The sequence below is a fragment of the Panthera pardus genome, unplaced genomic scaffold, assembly GCF_024362965.1.
Source record: "Panthera pardus isolate Hobbes unplaced genomic scaffold, ASM2436296v1 HiC_scaffold_16, whole genome shotgun sequence".
Classification (NCBI taxonomy): Eukaryota; Metazoa; Chordata; class Mammalia; order Carnivora; family Felidae; genus Panthera; species Panthera pardus.
The window spans coordinates 5,930,242-5,954,477 of NW_026526721.1; the positions used below are offsets into that span (position 1 = coordinate 5,930,242).

The 24,236-nt window shown below is 43.8% G+C and overlaps 1 protein-coding gene across 7 annotated transcripts in view; it reads right to left on the minus strand.

The window, feature by feature from the left end:
• IGSF5 (immunoglobulin superfamily member 5) overlaps positions 1–24,236 on the minus strand; it is a 73,008-nt gene that overhangs the window by 40,625 nt on the left and 8,147 nt on the right. For all 7 annotated transcript variants that reach the window (XR_008422409.1, XR_002072765.2, XR_008422408.1 and 4 more), the window contains 2 exons: positions 14,307–14,624; positions 8,788–9,087 (listed from right to left, as the gene is read on the minus strand). Coding sequence is in view for 4 of the 7 variants with exons in the window: in XM_019420389.2 (XP_019275934.1) it covers positions 8,788–9,087; positions 14,307–14,624 (618 nt within the window). In the remaining 3 variants the exon portion in view is untranslated. The remainder of the gene's footprint in view (positions 1–8,787; positions 9,088–14,306; positions 14,625–24,236) is intronic.

Genomic DNA, 24,236 nt, shown 5'->3' on the forward strand with positions numbered 1-24,236 from the left:
TGGATGGATGGATGGATGGAAGGATGGAGGGAAGGAAGGGAGGGAAGGAAGGGAGGGAGGGAAGGAGGGAGGGAGGGAGGGAGGGAGGAAGGAAGGAAGGAAGGAAGGAAGGAAGGAAGGAAGGATGGAAGGAAGGAAGGAAGGATGGAAGGAAGGGTGGATGGAAGGATGGATGATGTATCTCCACATGACCCATCATTTTTCTGAGATGAATTGAGACAGATAGGGATAGAAAAGAATTCCCCAGAAAAGGCAGAGTCGGTAGGGGCAGAATTCTACCCTTCTCATACCACCCCTCCTCAGCCCCAGAATTGGAGCTTTAAAACAATCCAGTGTCTTCCCATCCAGAGAGTAATACAGATTGTCCACCTGCTGCACCGAGAGCAAAATCCCAAGCATCACCTGGAATGCTCGTTGCACATCAAATGCAGAGCCTGCCTCCAGTGGTGCCAAGTCAGGGGGTCTGCAATGGCACCCAGGTGATTCTGATACAGGTGGTTGGTGACCTACACTTTGAAAATACCAAAATGCAAACACTTTCCAAGCAACCAGCCACACAACAGGATGCTCCAGCTTATGGATGTGATAAAAATAAAAATAATAACAATAATAAGTCCAAAACCACATTTATGATAATCACAATCTGGAGTTTAAACTCAGAGCACCATGAGGAAACTTTGCAACTGACAAAGAGCTTTGGGCTTCATGTCAGTGCATCCAGCGAAATCTCATGGCCACTGTTTACTTGTGTTCTACTGGCCACTGGCTCACTCGTCCACAGTTCCTGCTCCCTTCCCCCCAGGCTGGTCAGAGACTCGGGATGCATGTCAAAATGCTGAGAACACTGTAGGGTACAACACACACGTTCGAGATTGCTGATATCATTCTAAATCAGTATGATGAACTGTTTACAAATTGAAGTTTTCAAATATTAGCTTTCTTAAGGGAGCCAGCTGGGGTTAAACATTAAGATCTGGCTCAATATTCAAGAGATGGCGGGGGGGGGGGGGGGGGGAGGGGGGGGCACCTGGGTGGCTCAGTCAGTTAAGCACTCGACTCTTTTTTTTTTTTTTTTAATTTTTTTAACGTTTATTTATTTTTGAGACAGACAGAGACAGAGAGAGACAGAGCATGAACAGGGGTGGAGCAGAGAGAGAGGGAGACACAGAATCTGAAACAGGCTCCAGGCTCTGAGCCGTCAGCACAGAGCCCGACGCGGGGCTCGAACTCACGGACCGCGAGATCATGACCTGGGCTGAAGTCGGCCGCTTAACCGACTGAGCCACCCAGGCGCCCCAAGCACTTGACTCTTGATCTCAACTCAGGTCTTGATCTCAGGGTCGTTAGTTCAAGCCCCACATTCAAGCTCCATGTCCGGCCTGGAGCCTATTTGAAACATTCAAGAGATAGGCTTGAAATTCACACTGGTGAAGTCAACACACATTTGCTGACTTGCCCCAAACATTCCCTATCAGGGCATTTTCCTCCCCTACTGGAGAAAATGACCAGTCTGCCAAGCTTCTGTCAACCAAGTCTTGACCGTGACAACCTTTCCTCTGATCTAGCACAGAAATAGCTGCCTATCCCTCAGGAAGGACTTATTTAAAGGAAGGGAAGGGCTACCCTGCTGGGTACTGTGATCTCACTCACTCTCTTATCTCTTAATTTAACCACCGCGCTCAGCAAAGTGTTGCCTGCACTCACCTAAAAGCCCCAAACTCTCACCAAAACAGCGACTGGTAACAGGAGGCACACGGCTCGTTCTTTTGCTTCTTATATGCTGTGACCACCCTCCACTGGGGGTCAAATCTCCCCTGGGGTTTCACACCGAGGGAAGACTTTCGCTCTCCCTCTACTCCAGTGGGCCCCCCCAGACAGCATGGTGCATGCACCACGAGGTGGGGGTAATTTGGTACTGGAGCTACACAGAAGAACTTTTCCTATTTGAATAACAATTTTTAATTTATCATATATGACATACATATGAATGCACACAGGCATATATATCATAGACGTCTTAGTGTGATGCTTTTTAAATGGTACATTTACAGTGGATTGGAAGAAAAATAAATAATGGTCATCTACTGATGGAAAGCATGAGAGTGGGCAGAAAACACAGCATCTTGGTATGACCTTGTCCATAATCCTCCATTGTACAGATAAGACACGTGGAACAAAGACACTCAGTGAACGCTGGACAACAGAAAACCAGAACAGGCTCGGTTCTGTCTCTCAGAACAGGAGAAAACCCGGTGCTGTGACTCTTGTCTATTTGTGTTGTGTGTCCAATTTGGAAGAATCCTTCTGGGAAGCTGCAGCCCAGGTCTTACGGGAAATGGGGAGTCCAGGTAGGTGCTGGACCCTGACGTATGTCCTAGCAAAGGATGTGGATGTAATCGGTTCAAGGTGAACGACAGAGTTGCTGGAAAGGACGCACATGTGCACCTCGCGACCAAGGAAGACGATGTCCAAGTTGAGCACTGCTTGCCTTCGGCCCTACGTTCCCTCACACAACTGTGCACGTCACGGCCGCAATCCTGAATTTCCTGTGCACCTTTAATCTCAGCTTCAAGGCTGTCCTTTACCCATCTGAGCAGAAAAGGAAGACAGTTCTTCCCAGATGCTCTCACAGAAATGCTCTGGGTTTTAAAAGGGCCTATAGAGGGGCCCCTGGGTGGCTCAGTCGGTTAAGCGTCCAACTTTGGCTCAGGTCACCATCTCACTGTCTGTGAGTTCGAGCCCCGTGTCGGGCTCTGTGCTGACTGCTCAGAGCCTGGAGCCTGTTTCAGATTCTGTGTCTCCCTCTCTCTCTGACCCTCCCCCGTTCATGCTCTGTCTCTCTCTGTCTCAAAAATAAATAAACGTTAAAAAAAAATTTTTTTAAATAAAAAAATAAAAGGGCCTATTGAATTTCTCGAAAACAATTGGATCGATACAAAATGTCACCAGCGGCATGTGAAAAGGTGCTCCTCTGCTGACTGGAAGGGACACAGGAGATCTCTGAATCAATGAGACAAGTGATAAAAGCCGCCCCCCTCTCCTGCCCTTGGGCTCTGCAGCAGGGACTGTCCTGAGCACTTTAGACGTTTTAACCCGCTTACTTCTGACACCAATAACAATTGCGTGAGGTAGATATTATCATCTCTGTTTTACAGATGAGAAAATTGAGGCACAGAGAGGTTAAGTAACTCGCCTGAAGTCACACAGCAGGCAAGCTGGGAATCTGAGCCCCAGGCTCTCTGGTGTCCACGTCTGTGTGGATAACAGCACTAATGAAGCTGGCTCAGGAGGCAAGGCCTTCAAGATTTCCCTGTGCAGGAGCCCCCAGTTCTGACTGCCCAGTGAACTGGGGCTTTCTTAAAAATGTCCATTTCCAGGCTCCGCACAAACCAATTACGTCAGAACCTTTGGGATGGGCCCTGAGCATTCACCATGTGCGTCAAAGCTCCTGGAGGCTAACAGGCAGCCGGGAAAGAGAACTTCTGCTCTATGCTTCTGCTTCTCATTTAACAGGCAAGAAGACTAAGCTCCAAAGTCAGTGACTTGCTCAGAATCACATAGCGGGAGCCAGAGCTGTGACCCAGGACTGCCACTCCCGGGCTGTCGAAATCACCACTCCCCACAAAACTAAGATTATAACCAGGAATCACTACACTCTACCGGGTGCTCCCCTGTCCCAACAATGTTGCTTTGTTGGAACGCTTCACTGGCCTGCACACCAAGCAAGAAAACAGAGGAAACCAGGCAGCTGGGCGCACAGAGGGCTGAGAGCGCTTATCTGAAGGGGGGGAAGGGGGGTTGTGAGAGGGGCTCTCACTTCCCGCCGTCCGTGTGTCTGCAGTGCGGTGTTGCTTCTGGAATCGAGAAAATCGATCTTTAAAAAAAAAAAAAAATTAGCAGTACCCTTTTCAGGATGCTTCTCTTTCAGGAGTCAGTGAGTGTTTTATTTGGCTTGAACTAATTACAGGCTTCCTAAACGGCCATTGTCATTCTTGCCACGACTTACAGGGACTATTCCAGAAGTGAAGACTTCTTGCACTTTTAGAAGGAAATGGGTGGCAGGACTGATGCTTATCGATTCCTGAAGAAGCCTGCACAGCCCAGGCTTGCTGCTTCTGGGCTCTCCGGACCACTGGCTGTGTTTCTGGAAGCCTCCCACGCACCAGCAGCCCGCGCTGTAATGAGGTCTTCAGCTACTAAAACTTGCATAAAATATACAACACGCAGCCAGCCGCCAGCTGCTCTGGATCTTGATGAATAATTTAGAAACAAATTACCCTTTTCCAAATGAGTCCCATAAAGTAAGACTCATTGCAAGGCGCCCACTGGGCTTCCCTTTGAGGCTTCGGGGACCCCAGCTGCCGTAACTAAGGCCTAACTCCCCCAGTCCCAGTTTACGAGGCCCTCAGCTGAATTAAACCTGATCAACGGAAATTAAGTGCTCCTTACCCTTCCCTACAAAAGAAAAGCTTTGCAGGCAAGCGAATCTCTAAAATCCATTTCTCTGGGGCATGATCCATCAGACCAGAGCTCTGTTGCAGTGTTACCTTGTTAAGATGTGCAGTTTCAACAGTCGATTTCATTGCATTTGGGGCTAATGGAACTTTCTTTTTTTTTTAATCCTCCCTTTCAAAGCCTGGACCATACTTTATCATATTTAAATAGCTTCAAAGCAAGCTGGACTGGCTCCTTGGAGAAATGGCTGATTCCAGGTAGAAGAGGTGAAATGCATAGGGACTTCAGAACATCATCTTACTAGGCTGACTACTCAAAAACTACGGGCCATGTCAAAAAGGACACTAGACCAGCTGGAAGGGATTCCCACTAGCCAAATATGGAGCAACCTGAACATCAAAATGAATAATGACAGGAGCAGATAATAGTGTATTGGATAAAAAGGAGTCCATACTAAAACTGTTTTAAAAAAAAAAGAAAGAAAAGGAAAAGGAAAAAAAGGCAAAAGAAGTCTCTTCTTTACAGAAGACCACCAACCAACAAATATAGAAAAATTATGGAGCCAGAAAATCATTCTTTTACAACCACCATAGAAGCAACAGATTTAGGCAATGACTTATTGATGAACACAAAAGCTATGAGGTGAAAGACTGCCAGGAAATGAGACATTCATACAGTATACGTTGATTATGTATTAATTATAAAGGAGAAAGGTATCATTACAACAGAGAAATCATTAACCAAATGACCAAATTCATTACCAATGATAGAGAAAATCGGCATCATGTGCCCACATGACAATACCCATGGCTTGCCAAGAATATTTAGCCCCAAATCAAAATAGGTTTATATCAGGAAAGACAGAAAAGGTGAGGGAGCCATTCAAGAGTAAGGGAAGGAAACAATACACCTGACAGCCAAAGGCAATGCATGGTCTTTGACTGGATACTGGTTTGGAGAAGAAAATCACTATAAAGGATACTTGGGGAAATGTGAATATGGGCTGTATATTACATAATAGTATTGTGTCAGCATTATATTTCCTGATTGCTGACGACATCATGTGTGGTTAAGTAGAATGCCTTTGTTCTTATGATACACATGCCAAGGTATTTAGGTATTTATTTAACAGAAGCTCTCAAATGGCTCAGCAAAAAGAAAAAGCTGAGAGAGAGGCAAACAGGACAAAATGTTAACATTTGTTGTATCTAGGCGAAGGCACACAGGTATTCATTGTACTGGTCTTGCAATTTTTCTAAAGGTTTTAGTTGTTCAAAATAATAAACTGGAGACAGAAAAGCAAGCTGGGTTTGAATTCTCGTTTTATCTTCTTTTTTTTTTTTTAAACTTTTTTTATTTATTTTTGAGACAGAGAGAGACAGAGCATGAACGGGGGAGGGTCACAGAGAGAGGGAGACACAGAATCGGAATCAGGCTCCAGGCTCTGAGCTGTCAGCACAGAGCCCGACGCGGGGCTCGAACTCACGGACTGTGAGATCATGACCTGAGCCGACGTCAGACACTCAACCGACCAAGCCACCCAGGCGCCCCTGAATTCTCGTTTTATCTTCTTACATCGTCTTAGCAGAGAACAAGCCAAATTCCCTTGAATTTAATAAGCTAAAATAAATTAATCTTGACTTAAAACCAAAGAAACACAGATTTCGGTGTCCTTCACCCTCAAAAGCATTGATAGTCACCAGATCCAGGTCAGAGATCTGCCAGCCCTGGATCTCCTTTCCCATTGGCAACAACCAGCTGGCACTGATAGAGCTGTTCCATGTGGATGGAGCATGATGTCTGGTTCCCAATGGGCCCCTCCACTCCATCTTCTACCTGACACATGTATTCACTTATGCTTTCGTTTCTGTTGTCTGCCTGGTCTCTGGGAGCATCTGAATCAGAGACAAGAGGCAAAGTTTTAGCAATGGTGGGACAAGCTTGTGCTCGTTGCACCAAGGACCAATCCCCACAGTGCAAAGCACAGAACTGTTGGTACTGACCACAGGTTAGTCTCTGACTGGCTTTTTATAGGTTCACGGAGACATCATCTGTGATGACGGGTTGACTTGTGTCCCCCTAAAATTCATGTGTTAAAGTACTAACCCCCAGTATTCCCAGAATGTAACCTTATTTGAAAACAGAGTATTGCAGATGCAATTTAGTTAAGATGAGGTTATACTCAATAGGATGGGTCCCATAATCCAATATGAGTGGTGTCCTTATAAAAAAGGGCAATTTAGGGGCACCCGGGTGGCTCAGTTGGTTGAGCATCCAGCTTTTGGTTTTGGCTCAGGTCATGATGTCATAGTTCATGGGTTCAAGCTCTGCATCAGAATCTGTGCTGACGGTGTGGAGCCTGCTAGAAATTCTCTCTCTCTCTCTCTCTCTCTCTCTCTCTCTCTCTCTATCTCTATCTCTCTCTCTCTCTCTCTCTCTCTCTCTTTCTCTCCCCCCCCCGCCCCTCCCCCACCTCTCTCTCTCCCTGTCTCTCTCTCTTTCTCAAAATAAATAAATTTTTAAAAAATTTTAAAGGGGAAATTTGGACACAGACAAGCACACAGAGAGAGCATCCTGTGAAGATGACAACAGAAGTCAGGTTGCTACTTCTACAAGCCAAGAAACACCAAAGACCACCAGCAAATACCAGAAGCTAAGAGAGAGGCCTAGAGATCATTCCCTTATGGTTCCTGGAAAGAACCAGGCCTACCAACACCTTGATCTCAGACATTCAGCCTCCAGAGCTGTGACATAACATATTTCTCTGGTATAAGCCACCCACTTTGTGGAACACTGTTATGGAAGCCATAGGACACTCTCCCATCCCCCCACGTGGCTGCCCACATGCCCACACAAGTGAAACGCAGAGCTGACAGGTGAGCAGATTCTGGAGACAGACCAGCAGGGCCATCTCTGCCATTTACTAGTTCTGCGGACACGGGCAAATTCCAAACCATACTATTTTCCTGTCACCTCGCCTCTGCAACAGAAGTAATAACAGGGTCCACTCATAGACCTGCTGTGCATGTTAATTCAGTTAACATCTGAGAAGCACTTAAAACAGAGCCTTTACTTGGCAAATGCTGTGTTTCTTCTTCTTCTTCCTCCTCTTGCTCCTTCTCTTCCTCCACTTGCTCCTCCTCCTCTTCTCCTTCTTCCTCTTCTTCATCATCAATCTTTCTCTGGCTATAACTTTGTTCTGAACGTTGGAAGATCTCAAGTAAAGGTGTTTTTGTAGTGGGAAACTCTTTGGACCAAGAGAGAACCCCTACCTGGCTTCTAGGTCCTGCTCTGCCCCACCCAGAGCACAGCACCTCTCTAGGCCTCCCTTTCAGTCCTCTTTTGCAAAATGAAAGACTGAAAGTTGATCTCCAGTCCTGGTCCCACGTTTACTTCTTGTTCCAGGCTGACAGAGTTCAAGCAGGCTCTGCAGCCCTGTAGGCTGTGTGGTTAGAGTTTTTGGTATGCCAAGGACCCTACAGTAGGTTCTCTTGGGAATCTAAACTCTAAATTTATGTCATTTAGTTGAGTTTTTAGTTATATTTTTTAAAATATAAGACGTGGTGCCTTCAAATACACTGTGGATTTGTTGGGAGAAAGAAAGAAAGACAAAAAGAAAGAAAGAAAGAAAGAAAGAAAGAAAGAAAGAAAGAAAGAAAGAAAGAAAGAAAGAAAGAAAGAAAGAAACCATATGCTACTAAGATTGGAAGGAATCCAAGAGGGCCTGCACACCCTCCTCAAATATTAGAAGAGCTTGCCCCATACTGGCCAAGAGGATGGGATCAAACTGGAACAACAGATAAAAGCTACAGAGAAACACTGACTTCAAGTGTTTATCCCTGAACCTGATGTGTTTTATGATCATTGTCAAGGTTCTTAATGGTTTCCATAAGGAAGTCAAAAATAAAAAAACTTGGGGCGCCTGGGTGGCTCAGTCGGTTAAGCCTCTGACTTCAGCTCAGGTCATGATCTCACAGTTCGTGGGTTCAAGCCCCGCATCGGGCGCTGTGCTGACAGCTCAGAGCCTGGAGCCTGTTTCGGATTCTGTGTCTCCCTCTCTCTCTGCCCCTCCCCTGCTCACGCTCTGTCTCTCTCTCTCTCTTTCAAAAATAAACATAAAAAAAAAGAGAGACACTTGAAGATGAAATTTAAAAGCAAGTGGAATTGCGGCATCATTAAGCTGACACTAATTTGTCTCCATCACCATCCCTACCTAAAATCAAGGTCACCATACAATTTTCCTAGGCATTGTTGACTGAGAGCACCCCATATGAAATATAAAAGCATGCAACAATATTTTTATTTTATATAAAGCAAAAGGTCTTCACTTACCCAAAGGAGGCTGAACCACAGTAAGATTCACAGTTACAGACTTGTGGGCATGCAGCCCTTTCATGGTGGCCACACAAGTCAAAGTCCCGTTGCCCTGTGGTGTGAGAGTCAGGACGCTCACTGCACTTTGGGTATTGTTGGGCTCCGGAACGGAATGATAGCTCGAGTGGCTCACGGGAACGCCGATATCCCAGGAAATACCTGGGGGCGGGATCCAGCCCCATGCGTGGCAAGTCACATTACAAGGTTCATCCTCCGCGACTACAAGGTTGCCTCCGGGAATGAGCAACGCCCCCATAACTAAAGAAGAAAAGAGAAATGTTCCAAAGGGGTGACCATACCTCTGTTGGTTCCAGGTTGTCTTTAATTTTCCCCTTGGATCGCATTTCATGAGAGCCATCTTCCCGAGGCCAAACGGGCTGTGTCTGTATCGAGAACCTTAACTCAGGTTTGACCTGTGTCTTTATTTAGACCTGCCAGGTTCATGGAAGAAGGGGAGGTTGCTCACCAGAGAACATATAATTCCAGAGGAAATGAATAAATAAAAATCGGGATCCAGGAGAATATGAATTCTATGGGAAAGAGAGGGCAAGTGTGCCTGCCAGAGTAGGCTACTCAGTCACTCAAGTGAGGTTGCAAAGTTGTCCTGGGCTCTCCTGGGAGCAAAAACAAAAAGGGAAAAACCTTTATACATTCTTTCCATTGTCAGGAGAACGTATCTCGGGGTCATGGGAAGCAAGTTGCTCCTGGCCTTTGGTCAGTCAGATTCATTTCATTTTATTTTGGGGGTCATACATTTCTAAACAGAACTTCCTATAGTATTTCCTTAAAATGTTTTTCCAGTTGCAAATGAATTCAAAATCAAATCTAATATAATTATAATAATAATTGCCCAAAATTATGTACCAGAATATAATAGATAAATTAAAAACCTTACGGTTTTTATGAATGGCCTACCTGCATATGTCAATGTTCACACTATAAACAACCTATACGAAAATAGGACTTGTATGTGCTAATATTAATAAAATAACCTGAGGATTGGCTCCGGTAAAGACACAGCCTTAGTGAAACACCCAAGCGTCCAAATTAAAATATCCTCTCTGTTGTATAATATAATGGGAAGAACACTGGACTAAGAATCAAAAACTCAGTCTCGGGGCACCTGAGTGGCTCAGTTAAGCAGCCAACTTTGGTTCAGGTCATGATCTCAAGGTCCATGAGTTTGAGCCCTGCGTCAGGCTCTGTGCTGACAGCTCGGAGCCGGGAGCCTGCTTCAGATTCTGTGTGTGTCTCTCTCTGCCCCTCCCCTGCTTGCACTCTCCCTCTCTCTCAAAATAAAATAAATAAACATTAAAAAAAAAAACCTTCAGTTCTCAAATTGCCCTCACCCAGGCAATCACTCTGTTTTTAAAGGTCAGATGAAACAATCTGACTAGATCAGTGGTTTTCAAATGTTTTTGTTTCAGTACTCTTAAAAACCACTGAGGACTCCAAAGACATTTTGTTTATGTTCTATCAATATTTACCATACTTGAGCGGCACCCGGGTGGTTCAGTCGATTAAGCATCTGACTCTTGATTTTGGCTCAGGTCATGCTCTCATGGTTCCTGAGTTCAAGGCCCACATCAGGTCTGTGCTGACAGCATGGAGCCTGCTTGGGATATTCTCTCTCTCTCTCTCTCTCTCTCTCTCTCTCTCTCTCTCTCTCTCTCTCCCCCCCCTCCCCCCCGCCCCTCCCCTGCTTGTACGCTCACTCTCTCCCTCTCTCAAAATAAACAAATAAACTTTAAAAAATATTTACCATACTTGAAATTAGAATATTTATTTTTAAAGATATTTAAAATAACAATGACAAATCACTACATGTCACCGTGGATTACCATATTATGATGAAAAACACCTGTGTTTTTAACCCAACATAAATTATTGAGAAGAATATCATTGTTTTAGATTTCTGCAAATCTCTTTAACGTCTAGCTGGATTCTCATATCTGGTTCTGCATTCAAGCTGTTGCAATATATTCAATAAATGGCTTTACTGGAGTATATTTTTAAAACTGACTTCACATGGAGGTGCCTGGATGGCTCAGCTGGTTAAGCCTCCGACTTCAGCTCAGGTCATGATCTCACAGATCATGAGTTCGAGTCCCACATTGAGCTCTGTGCTGACGGCTCAGAGCCTGGAGCTGCTTTGGATTCTGTGCCTCCCTCTCTCTCTCTGCCCCCCCCGCTCACTCTCTGCCTCTCAAAAGTGAATAAACGTTTTAAAAAAAATTTTTTTAACAAATAAATAAATCTGACCTCCCATGGATATATAGGTGAAACAGTGAGAAGGTTTTTCAAATAATCACGTATGTTCCTTGATATTGTACCAACACTTGGCAAGCAGTGATTTCTTACAGGGTAGTTGCACTGTGGAAACTGAAACTATATAAAGGAACTCTCATTCTCTTTGACATACAAACCCATTGCTCTATCTGGCGCTTTAATTGACCTTCCACTTTTGCATGACTTTGTATCATTATACATCAGTTATTGGGAAAGACATCCTGTGGGCACAAGTGAAATGAGCGTAGGAAAGGCAATTCACATGTTAGTATTATAATGGAAGCAGTCGTGACCTTACGGACCCTGCAAGTTCTAGGGGATGCCCAACAGTTCCCAAACTAGATGGAACTGGGTCAGCTCTGAAAGCTCTTCTTACTCTAAAATGTTAAATTTCCAACCATTCCTTTCCTCAATAGTCTCTCGGAGTAAGTAAAGCCTGTTTGCTAATGCAGGGAATACTGTAAACGCAACAATGCGAGGGAAATGGATTTGTTCCTTACATGTAAAGGGTTTTGTACTTATTCCTTCTTTTCCACTCACTGTTTCATTTGGTGGAGAGGTTTAAGATGACAGAAACTGGAAGGAGCGGTATTGCCTCAATTAATAAGGGACGATCTTGAACTCAAGTCTGCTGGCCCTCGAAATACAAGGGGTCTAGAATTTGGTGTGTGATTTAATGGGCAGACTTGGCAATGGATGGACAAATGCAGCAACCAGAAGCATTTCCTTTCTCTACACATATTTGTGATTCAACTTTTCCCACTGGCTTTCACAAAGCTTATCGCATAGCGCAATGAACACTCTATACAAAGGTGATGACTGTAGCATTCACACAGATCTAAGATGACTCTAGAGGGAGCTATGTAAGCTCTCTTTTTCTTGCTGATACATGAGCTGGAAAAAATAAATCTTCAGCTAAACCATTTTAAAAATAACATGGATGTTTCCTCTTTCTTCAAGATTCTTTTCCCTTGAAAGAGATCCTGTTGCTTAGAGAACATTTGTTCCTCTGGGAACAAAGAGCCATTCAGACCACTGGAACCCAGGTAATACGACCAAGTTCGGTGCCTGGTCTGTGGGTTCCTTCCGCATGACCTTGGGAAAGAATTTATCATCCCAAATGCTTAATCTTCCATGTGTAGCAAACTAAAAGCTACGGTAATTGCCAACCGACAAAAATGCACGTTTAGGCACAGACAACTTTATAGATGTGGAGCTTTGAGCAAAGCTGCTATAAAAACACATGGATCTATGAATTTGATGTGCCATGAACATATCGATTAAGTCAGGCCTCTGGCCCTGTGTCCTTGATCCAGGTGTCCCCCTCCTCTCTCATTTCCCCCCTTGGCCTAGCATCCCCAAACCTTCGAAGCACAGAAGGGCACCTCAACACGGAGTCGTCTGTACAGGCTTTGCTCTTTCTCTATCTCCCCTCCCAATTCAAACCTGAACTTGTCTCCCTCACAGCACCTGGCAGCATCTCCAGGCCACTCATGTTATCCCTGCATGTGCATGGTCTACTCTTCCCGGGAGGTCCTTGAGGACAGGACTCTGTCTTCTTCTCTCCACCTTTGAGTGCATTTCCAGATGCCCAACACAATGGTGTGCTCCTATCAGGAATGCGATTGGCCATACGGAGATGGCCATGACCCAAGTGCTGTTGTAAAGACTTTATTGGACCTACGCAGTTGATCGCACAACAACCCTCCAATGAGGAAACTAGGGCAAAAAGTCATTAAATAACGGCCAAGGTCACACAGTTAGCAAGTGATACAGCTGGAATCTGAACCTAGCATTCAGGCTCCCAAGCCTGCATTATGAACCACCAGCCCACGCTGGCTCCCAGCTCCACGTGCGATAAATTGAATCAAACAGGACTTTGGGGTCTTCAAGCCATCGTCAGTCACTGCTTCGTCTGACCCTCACAGTACACCTGTGAGGTGGGGCGGGGGAGCCTTATCCTTCTTTTAAAGATGAAGAAGTCAGGCCACCTCAGGAGTCACTAAGTTGGTAACTGATGACAGCGAACCCAGAACTCGTGTCTTTGATTCCATTTTTCCTGTGTTCTTTCCCATATGCCACAAATCATTATGGTAAGAATCTGGTCATGCAAACGAAGCCAATAATCCAGGTAGTCTCATAAAAATCACTATTTTGAAAATATCATTAAGCCATATAAAATTAAAGACACATAAAAGTAAAGGGACAACATTTTGGCTAAGTAAAAAAAGAAAAAAAAAAAGCAAGTAGAAATAGGTAAACCTGCATTCCTACCAAATGTTATCAAACTGGATTTGATGCAACATGAACACAGATCAAATGTTTGGAAGTTTCTCCTAGACAAGCCAATAAATAGACATAAGAAAAAATTTCAAAATACGACGTGGTTTTCTTAAGAAATGCTGCCACAGAAATCAGGAGCTCAACTAGCTCCAATGCATCTACAAATACCATATAATTACATTTTATGAATTGCAAGGTGATTAAACTTTGATAAAGATGTTCTGAATTCTTGTAAAGCATCCTTTTATTTTTCTTTTCACTACATACCATGATTTAGAGCACCTCAAAATTACCTCTGAAAATGAAAAATAAACCATCCCTTGTGATAAATTTCGCTTCCTCTTTTCCCTAAAATGTTTGGTATAGTTAGTGAACACCCACCTTTGACTACAAGAACCGCTGGGGGCAGGAAAGAGTAAAGGATTGGGAGAACTCAACTGGAAAGAGGAAAAGGGTAAAAAAATCATGATTCAAAGTGCATACGTGACATAAGGCGAGGAAAGAGCAGCAAGTATATAAAACACTAGAGAAACGGCAGTGATGGGCAACTATTCCTAAATCAAAGAGCAGTGGCCACAACCGGCCTGGGAGAATCTGGGGTGTATGTCCACAAAAGCTCTCGGTGGGCTAGCGATGGGAAAGTGATAAGACCTGTCTCTAAGAGTCTTAGTGAAAGAAAAGAGAAAGGAAAGAAGAGGTGAGGTAGGGGAAACAGAAAGAAGGGCAGAAAGAGATTCGGTGAAGAATTGGGGTAAGAAACAACAAACAACAAAACAACAGGCATTCATACTTCTAAGCCTAACACGCTGAGGGCAGACCCTGGATGCGTGCAGGGTCCTCCTGTGCCCCTGGCATCCAACGCAGCCGCCTCCACCTGCTCCGCTCAGAGCCACCTGTGCACCCACCTTGCACTGAAAGGAAAGCGGATGCATCGCGGTCACTGTTCTGGAGGCTGCACTTGATGTGCCCCGCGTCACGGAGCTGCACATCATGGATTATCATCTCAGAGATGGAGTTGCCGCCCTCTTGGTAGCTCGCAGAGGTAAAGCGGTCGTTGGTGATGATGGGCTCTGAGGGCGTGATGCTCAGAACCACCGTGCCATTCAGAGCCCACATGATGAGCTTCCAGCCCTGTGAGACCGTGCAGTTGAAGCGAGCCTCCGAGCCCTCCAGCACCGTTGCATTCTTGGGACCTTCTATGATTTGATAGCTGGATCCAGAAGCTGGAAGGCATGGTAAGTGAACAAATCTGTGTAAGTCTAAGGTAGGGTTTAACCCTTCTGTATTCACCAGCCGTGGCCTCTGGATGGCCAGTGGCTCAGACTCCATGTCTTCCTGGTCCCAACACCATGTCTCCCCAGTGGACAGGAAGCCATGCATCCCTCCTTTCCATCCGCTCCCTCCACATCTCAGAGCACCTCCCAGCAAGACTGCTCCTCTACCTCCAGAGCGATGTTACCTCGATCCCAGCCTGGCCCTGAGAGCTCCCGGGTCTATTTGAGGCAAGTTTTCACCTTCCCTATGAAACGAGAGTTATCCTCCAAGGAAGTTGGGCAGGGTCTTTGATTTCCACCCCCATGGAAATCCTGGGGCTCAGAGGGGAAGGTGGAAAACAGTCTCTCTTCATGAAGAGAATGGGGACCCCAGCATGCTGAGATCATAGCCCACTGCATGCCCCTGCACTCCTTAGAGCCCCCAGATGGAATCCTTAGGACAGTGTTGAGGGGTGGAGGATAAACAAGGTTGAGAGAGAAGGAGTCCAGCTGGAGAGAGACAAACGTTGCATCTGAGTACACGGCCGTGGAGTGATAGGTAAGCCAGTCGCCAAGTATCAAGAGAACTGTACTATCATTGATTCCGTGCCTCTCCTCTTAAGGACCAGAAGAGACACGGGTGGGGAAATACAAAGAGGGAAAACAGGCAGAAGGATAGGGGAGTGGGTTCCCGTAACGATGAGAACAATCAAGCAATGCTTCTGGCAGGCTGGTAAAAAAAATCCCACCATATCTAGTGTTGGGTTCAAAACTCCAGCAGACAGGCAGGTGGCTCAAAAGCAGAAGCCCATGAACTGTCAGGTGGGGCTCCTGGCTCACGGGGCAAATTATCTCAACTTCTCCATGTCCCACTCGCCTCAGCCACAGAACAAGGGCACTGGCACCACAGTGGATTGTTTCAAAAACCAAATATGACAGTCCATGTCAAGCCCTAAACGTGACCCTCAAACACTCAGTAAACATTCATGAGCATATAACCTGCAAGAAGGAATGTGTTGATTTTGTAAGAGAAGCCAAGAGAGGTGTAGATTTAAGTAGAATTGTTTCTTTCACACTCTCCACAACATTCAACCCTTGGCTCCCCAGATGCACCATAATGCCGGTTTTACCTGGAGTGACAACTTGTTTTTCTTTTTTAAGTTCATGTATTTATTTCGAGAGGCAGAGAGAGAGTAAATGCGAGTGGAGAAGGGAAGAGAGAGAAGGAGACAGACAATCCCAAGCAAGCTCTGTCCTATCAGCGCAGAGCCCGATGCGGGGCTCGATCTCATGAACCTGAGATCATGACCTGAGCCAAAATCAAGAGTCAGATGCTTAACCAACTGAGCCACCCCGGTGACCCTGGAGTGACAATTTCTAACTGGTCTTCCACACAGTGGACATCAAGGGCTCTCCAGCTCACATGAAAGGAATCAGGATAACAGGGGATGAAGCATGTTCGGCACTGGAAGAACTCAAGAAAAATCTTTTGTCCATTTAGGACAGATGTTCTAATCGCCTTAGAGGAGCCAACTGGCAGCCAGGGCTTTTAAGAGCTTCCCATGTTTGTAATAATAATTCGATATAGGGAGGACGGCAGCCCGCACCCGGCCTGAGGAAGGGGAGGAGGGAGGATGAGGAGGGTGAGCAGCCTGTGCCCCGCCTGAGGACCAGGATGAGGAGGTGGAGGGCTGGGAACTCTCGCATTGAAATATAATCATCAGGAGAAGAGCCAAGATAGCAGAACAGCATGGAAGTTTTTTGTGTGTCGCATCCCTGAAATACAGCCAGACCAACACTAGACCATCCTGCACACCTAGAAAACTGACTAGAGGATTAATACAATAATCTGCACAACCTGAACCACAGAACTCAGCAGGTATGTGGCGCGGAGAGGTGAACGTGGGGAGAGAGAAGCCGTCAGCGGGCAGGAAGCCGCCTTTGCAGGCAGGGAGAGGACAGAGACTGGGAGGGGGAGGGGGCAGAGAATACGGAAAAAGCGCCCCTCCCCAAAAGCAGCTGGAGAGAAAGTGGAAAATTGGAAACGGCCGCAGGGACTAAACTAAAAAGGGAGAAAGGAGAAAGGAGAGGGTTTAAATTCCATTAAGACTGTAAACAAGGGGAGCGTAGAGTCTGCAACTCCACAGCTCCCTACCTGGAGGTGCTCTGGTGGGAAAGGTGAATCCCCAGGAACAGAGTGGGGTCCGGGAGGTTCTCGGGCCACACAGGGAGAAGTGGTTCCACTGCTGGAAGGACATTTGGTGGAGACCGTTGAAGCCACCTGGTCCCAGCAGGCCCCAGAAAACGGCCAGATTCGCTGGTGCCGGAACAAGGTTGTTAAGGGTAAAGCCTGGTGCCAGATGTGTGTTGTGATCTTCCATAATCCCTAAAATTCTGCTGCTACACTATCTCACAAACTTTTTATGGGGCAGGGTGGCACCTGGCCGCAGTCTCGGGGCACCGGCAACAGCAGGGTCCAGTGGGTGTTCCTGGCTGCAGCCGACATTCGGCCGTGGCTCCTTCGGCCGTGGCTCGCTTGGCCATGGCTCGGTGAGACCCTCCCGCAGACGGGCCGAGCGGGTCAAAGCCGGGGTCCTTGGGAAGTAAGGGGCCGGGGAAAACAGCCGCATCTGAGACAAAACCCGGGAGAGAGGTACTGCCTGGGGCCTGGTCACGGAGAGTGGAAAAGCGGGGAGTGGAGGAGAGCTGAAGACAGAGGACAGGGGCGCGATTGCTGATGGGGAGAACAGACCGGGTAGCTGGCTGGCGCCATTTTTACCACGGCCGCAGGCGCACATGCACCTACGAGCCCCCCAACACTCCACCCCAGTGAGCTGAGCAGCGCCATCTAGTGGAGAGCGGAGCTGTTGCACGGAGCCCCGCCCAACCGGGCCAACCTCGCCGCCTACTTAGTTTATAGACTATAAAGCACTACGTAGTCTGACTTTTAACGGAAAATGAAGTGATTTCAGTCCTATTTCAATCTGTTAGCAGGTCCATCTATTCAATTTTCTTTTTCTTTCTTTTCTTTTACACTATTCTTTTTCTTGAATAGAGAAAGAGAAAACTTCATGTTTATTTTCAATTTTTATTAAAAATATTTTTCTTTGTTTTACTATATTTTTTACTTTTGTGTAAATTTTATCAAATTCTATCTTACTTCCATCATTCCATTTTAGTCTACTTCATTGTATTCACCTTTTCAAATTTGCAAACGATTTCCTTGTTTTCTTTTTTCTTTTTCTTTTTCCTCTTTTTCGTTTCTTTCCTTTTTCTTGAATGCAGAAAGTGAAAAAATTCATTTTTACTTTCAATTTCTATGAAAAATATTTTTATTTAGTTTTTCTACTATATTTTTTGCTTTTATGTAAACTGTTGTGAATTCTATTTTACTTCCATCATTTCATTTTAGTCTACTACAGTGTATTCACTTTTTCAAATTTTCCAGCGAGTTCTTTTTTTTCTCTCTTATTTCTCTTTTTCATTTCTTTTTTCTTGAATACAGAAAAAGAAAAAATTCATTATTTTCAATGTTTATTTAAAATATTTTTCTTTAATTTTTTCCTACTATATTCTTTAATTTTGTGTAAATTTTTTCCAATTCTATTTTACCCCCATCATCTCATTTTAGCCCACTTCAGTGTATTCATTTTTTCAAATTCTCAAACGATTTCCTTTTTTTTCTTCCACCCCCCCTTTTTTTTCTCTAATCTGTCAAACCACTTTCAACACCCAGACCAAAACACACCTAGGATCTAGCATCATCTATTCGATTTGTGTGTGTATGTGTGTCTGTGTGTGTGTGTGTTTCATTTTAATATTTTCTTAACTTTAATTTTTTAACTTCAATTTTTCTACCTCATTAATTCCTTTTCTCCCTTCAAAATGACAAAACAAAGGAATTCACCCCAAAAGAAGGAGCACAAAGAAACGACAGCCAGGGATTTAACCAACACAGATACAAGCAAGATGGCTGAACCAGAATTTAGAATCATGATAATAAGAATACTAGCTGGAGTCGAAAATAGATTAGAATCCCTTTCTGCAGAGATAAAAGAAGTAAAAACTAGTCAGAATGAAATGAAAAATGCTATAACTGAGCTGCAATCACGGATGGATGCAGCAGCGGCAAGGATGGATGAGGCAGAACAGAGAATCAGCGATATGGAGGACAAACTTATAGAGAATAACGAAGCCGAGAAAAAGAGGGAGATTGAGGCAAAAGAGCACGATTTAAGAATTAGAGAAATCAGTACTCATGAAAAAGGAACAACATGAGAATAATAGGGGTCCCAGAAGAGGAAGGGAGAGAAATAGGGGTAGAAGGGTTATGTGAGCAAATCATAGCAGAAAACTCTCCTAACCTGGGGAAAGACACAGACATCAAAATCTAGGAAGTACAGAGGACACCCATTAGATTCAACAAACACCAACCATCAACAAGGCATATCATAGTCAAATTCACAAAATACTCAGGCAAGGAGAGAATCATGAAAGCAGCAAGGGAAAAGAAGTCCCTAACCTACAAGGGAAGACAGATAAGGTTTGCAGCAGACCTATCCACAGAAACTTGGCAGGCCAGAAAGGAGTGGCGGGATATATTCAGTGTGCTGAATCAGAAAAATAGGCAGCCAAGAATTCTTTATCCAGCAAGGCTGTCATTCAAAATAGAAGGAGAGATAAAAAGGTTCCCAGACAAACAAAAACTAAAGGAGTTTGTGACCACTAAATAAGCCCTGCAAGAAATTTTAAGGGGGTCTCTCTGAGGGAAGAAAAGATGAAAAAAAAAAAAAAATATATATATATATATATATATATATATATCAAAAGCAACAAAGATTAGAAAGGACCAGAGAACACCACCAGAAACTCCAACTCTACAAGCATCATAATGGCAATAAATTCATATCTTTCAGTACTCACTCTAACCATCAATGGACTCAATGTTCCAAACAAAAGACATAGGGTAACAGAATGGATAAGAAAACAAGATCCATCTATATGCTGTTTACAAGAGACCCACTGTAGACCTAAAGACACCTTCAGATCGAAAGTAAGGGGATGGAGAACCATCTATCATGCTAATGGTCAACAAAAGAAAGCCAGAGTAACCATACTCATAGCAGACAATCTAGAATTTAAAATAAAGACTGTATCAAGAGATGCAGAAGGGCATTATATCATAATCAAGGGGTCTATCCACCAAGAAGACCTAACAATTGTAAACATTTATGCGCCAATGTGACAGCACCCAAATATATAAATCAATTAATCACAAACATAAAGAAACTCATCGACAGTAATACCATCATAGTAGGAGACTCCAAAACCCCACTCACAACAATGGACAGATCATCTCATCAAAAAATCAACAAGGAAGCAACGGCTTTGAAGGACACACTGGACCAGATGGACTTAACAGATATATTCAGAACATTTCATCCTAAAGCAGCAGAATATACATTCTTCTCCAGTGCATATGGAACATTCTCCAGAATAGACCATACACTGGGACACAACTCAGCCCTAAGTAAGTACAAAAAGATCAAGTTCACACCATGCATATTTTCAGACCACAACACTGTGAAATTCGAAATCAACCACAAGAAAAAATTTGGAAAAGTAACAAATAGTTGGAGACTGAAGAACATCCTACTAAAGAATGAATGGGCTAACCAAGCAGTTAAAGAGGAAATTAAAAAGTATATGGATGTCAATGAATGCAAGTCAATGAAAATGATAACACCACACACCAAAACCTCTGGGACGCAGCAAAGGCAGTCATAAGAGGAAAGTATATAGCAATCCAGGCCTTTCTAAAGAAGGAAGAAAGATCTCAGATACACAAGCTAACCTTACACCTTAAAGACCTGGAAAAAGAACAGCAAATAAAACCCCGAACCAGCAGAAGACAGGAAATAATAAAGATTAGAGCAGAAATTAATGCTATCAAAACCAAAAAAAAACAGTAGAACAGATCAATGAAACCAGAAGCTGGTTCTTTGAAAGAATTAACAAAATTGATAAACCACTAGCTAGTTTGATCCAAAAGAAAAAGGAAAGGACCCAAATAAATAAAATCAAGACTGAAAGAGGAGAGATCACAACCAACACAACAGAAATAAAAACAATAAGAAGACAAGATTATGAGCAAATATATGCCAATAAAATGGTAATCTGGAAGAAATGGACAAATTCCTAGAAACATATATACTACCAAAACTGAAACAGGAAGAAATAGAAAATTTGAACAGACCCATAACCAGTAAGGAAATCGAATTAGTAATCAAAAATCTGCCAAAAAACAAGAGTCCAGGGCCAGATGGCTTTCCAGGGGAATTCTACCAAACATTTAAGGAAGAGTTAACACCTATTCTCTTGAAGCTGTTCCAAAAAATAGAAATGGAAGGAAAACTTCCAAACTCTTTCTATGAAGCCAGCATTACCTTGATTCCAAATCCAGACAGAGACCCCACTAAAAAGGACAACTATAGACCAATTTCCCCGATGAACATGGATGCAAAAAACCTCAACAAGATATTAGCCAACTGGATCCAACAATACATTAAAAAAATTATTCACCACGACCAAGAGGGATTTATACCTGGGATGCAGGGCTGGTTCAATATCCGCAAAACAATTAACGTGATTCATCACATCAGTAAAAGAAAGGACAAGAACCATATGATCCTCTCAATAGATGCAGAGAAAGCATTTGGCAAAATACAGCATCCTTTCTTGATAAAAACCCTCAAGAAAGTAGGGATAGAAGGAGCATACCTCGAGATCATAAAAGCCATATATGAACGACCCAATGCTAATATCATCCTCAATGGAGAAAAACTGAGAGCTTTCCCCCTAAGGTCAGGAACAAGACAGGCACGTCCACTATCACTACTGCTATTCAACGTAGTTTTGGAAGTCTTAGCCTCTGCAATCGGACAACACGAAGAAATAAAAGGCAACCAAATAGTCAAGGAGGAAGTCAAACTTTCACTCTTCGCAGATGACATGATACTCTATATGGAAAACCCAAAAGATTCCACCAAAAAACTGCTAGAATTGATTCATGAATTCAGCAAAGTTGCAGAATATAATATCAATGCAGAAATCGGTTGCATTCTTATACACCAACAATGAAGCGACAGAAAGAGAAATCAAGGAATTGATCCCATTTACAGTTGCACAAAAAAACAAAATACCTGGGAATAAATCTAACCAAAGAGGTGAAAAATCTATACACTGAAAACTATCGAAAGCTTATGAAAAAAATTGAAGAAGATATAAAGAAATGGAAAAACATTTCGTGATCCTGGATAGGAAGAACAAATATTGTTAAAATGTCGATACTACCCAAAGCAATCTATATATTCAACGCAATCCCTATCAAAGTAACACCAGCATTCTTCACAGAGCTAGAACAAATAATCCTAAAATTTGTATGGAGCCACAAAAGACCCCGAATAGCCAAAGCGATCTTGAAAAAGAAAAACAAAGCAGGAGGCATCACAATCCCAGACTTCAAGCTATGCTACAAAGCTGTAATCATCAAGACAGGATGGTACTGGCACAAGAACAGACACTCAGATCAAATGGAACAGAATAGAGAACCTGGAAATGGACCCAGAAACATATGGCCAACTAATCTTTGACAAAGCAGGAAAGAATATCCAATGGAATAAAGACAGTCTCTTCAGCAAGTGGTGCTGGTAAAACTGGACAGAGACATGCAGAAGAATAAACCTGGACCACTTTCTTACACCAGACACAAAAATTAACTCAAAATGGATGAAAGACCTCAATGTAAGACAAGAAGCCATCAAAATCCTCGAGGAGAAAGCAGGCAAAAACCTGCTTGATCTTGGTCGCAGCAACTTCTTACTCAACACGTATCCGGACGCAAGGGAAACAAAAGGAAAAATGAACTACTGGGACCTCATCAAAATAAAAAGCTTCTGCACAGCGAAGGAAACAATCAGCAAAACTAAAAGGCAACCAACAGAATGGGTGAAGATATTTGCAAAGGACATATCAGATAAAGGGTTAGTATTCAAAATCTATAAAGAACTTCTCAAACTCAACACCCAAAAAACAAACAATCCAGTGAAAAAATGGGCAAAAGACTTGAATAGACACTTCTCCAAAGAAGACATCCAGATGGCCAACCGACACATGAAAAAATGCTCAACATCACTCATTATCAGGGAAATACCAATCAAAACCACGATGAGATACCACCTTATACCTGTCAGAATGGCTAACATGAACAACTCAGGCAACAACAGATGTTGGCAAGGATGGGGAGAAAGAGGATCTCTTTTGCATTGGTGGGAATGCAAGCTTGTGCAGCCACTCTGGAAAACAGTATTGTTTGAGGTTCCTCAAAAAACTAAAAATAGAACTACCCTATGACCCAGCAATTGCACTACTAGGCATTTATCCAAGCGATACAGGTGTGCTGTTTCAAAGGGACATATGCACCCCCATGTTTATAGCAGCACTATCATCAATATCCAAAGTATGGAAAGAGCCCAAATGTCCATCAATGGATGAATGGATAAAGGAGATGTGGTATATATATATATATATGATGGAGTATTACTTGGCAATCAAAAAGAATGAAATCTTGCCATTTGCAACTACGTGGATGGAACTGGAGGGTATTATGCTAAGTGAAATTAGTCACAGAAAGACCAAAATCATTTGACTTCACTCATATGAGGACTTTAATAGACAAAACAGATGAACATAAGGGAAGGGAAACAAAAATAATATAAAAACATGGAGGGGGACAAAAGAGAAGAGACTCCTAAATATGGGGAACAAACTGAGGGTACCAGAGGGGTTGTGGGAGTGGAGATGGGCTAAATGGGGGAGGGGCATTAAGGAATCTACTCCTGAAATCATTGTTGCACTCTATGCCAACTAATTTGGATGTAAATTTAAAAAATAAAAAATAAAAGAAGTCAATAAAATAGTAATAATAATAATAATAATAATAATAATAACAACAACTCGACATAGAACTTCCACGGCAAAGGGTAGTCTTCCAAATCCTTCATGCCCCTCTTTTCACTTCTGGTTTTTTAAACGAATAAATGAAGGTAAGCAATATCCCAGGACTTGCCATCACAGTGATGAGCTGGAACCCACACTCACACCTTCTCACTCTTGCCCACTCTTTCCCCCTCTGATCTCACTCAGAGTTTATAGCAAACAGACCCCTAAGCAGACCAGACCCTGTGGTTTCTCCTCAGCCCTGCCCGCCACACCAGTAAGACTGCAACGGGTTCCTCCTACCTTATGCAGCTGTAGGATTCCTGTGGGTCCACCAGGCAGCCTGCCATATACCCTGAGTGCCCCCAAATCATTGCAGCCACCTCTCCTTCCAACTTCATATGGTAAAGTCGTAAGACAGGACACGGCAGACACACATTAACACATTAACGCATCACCTGAGTACCCAGAATGCACGGTCTGCCGCAGGGACAGGTTAATGGGAGGGCGAGAACTATTGCACAGCCCCGGAGGCAAGCAGGACCAGGGGGCAAGGCAGCCAGGGTCAAGGTCAAGAAAAGGGTC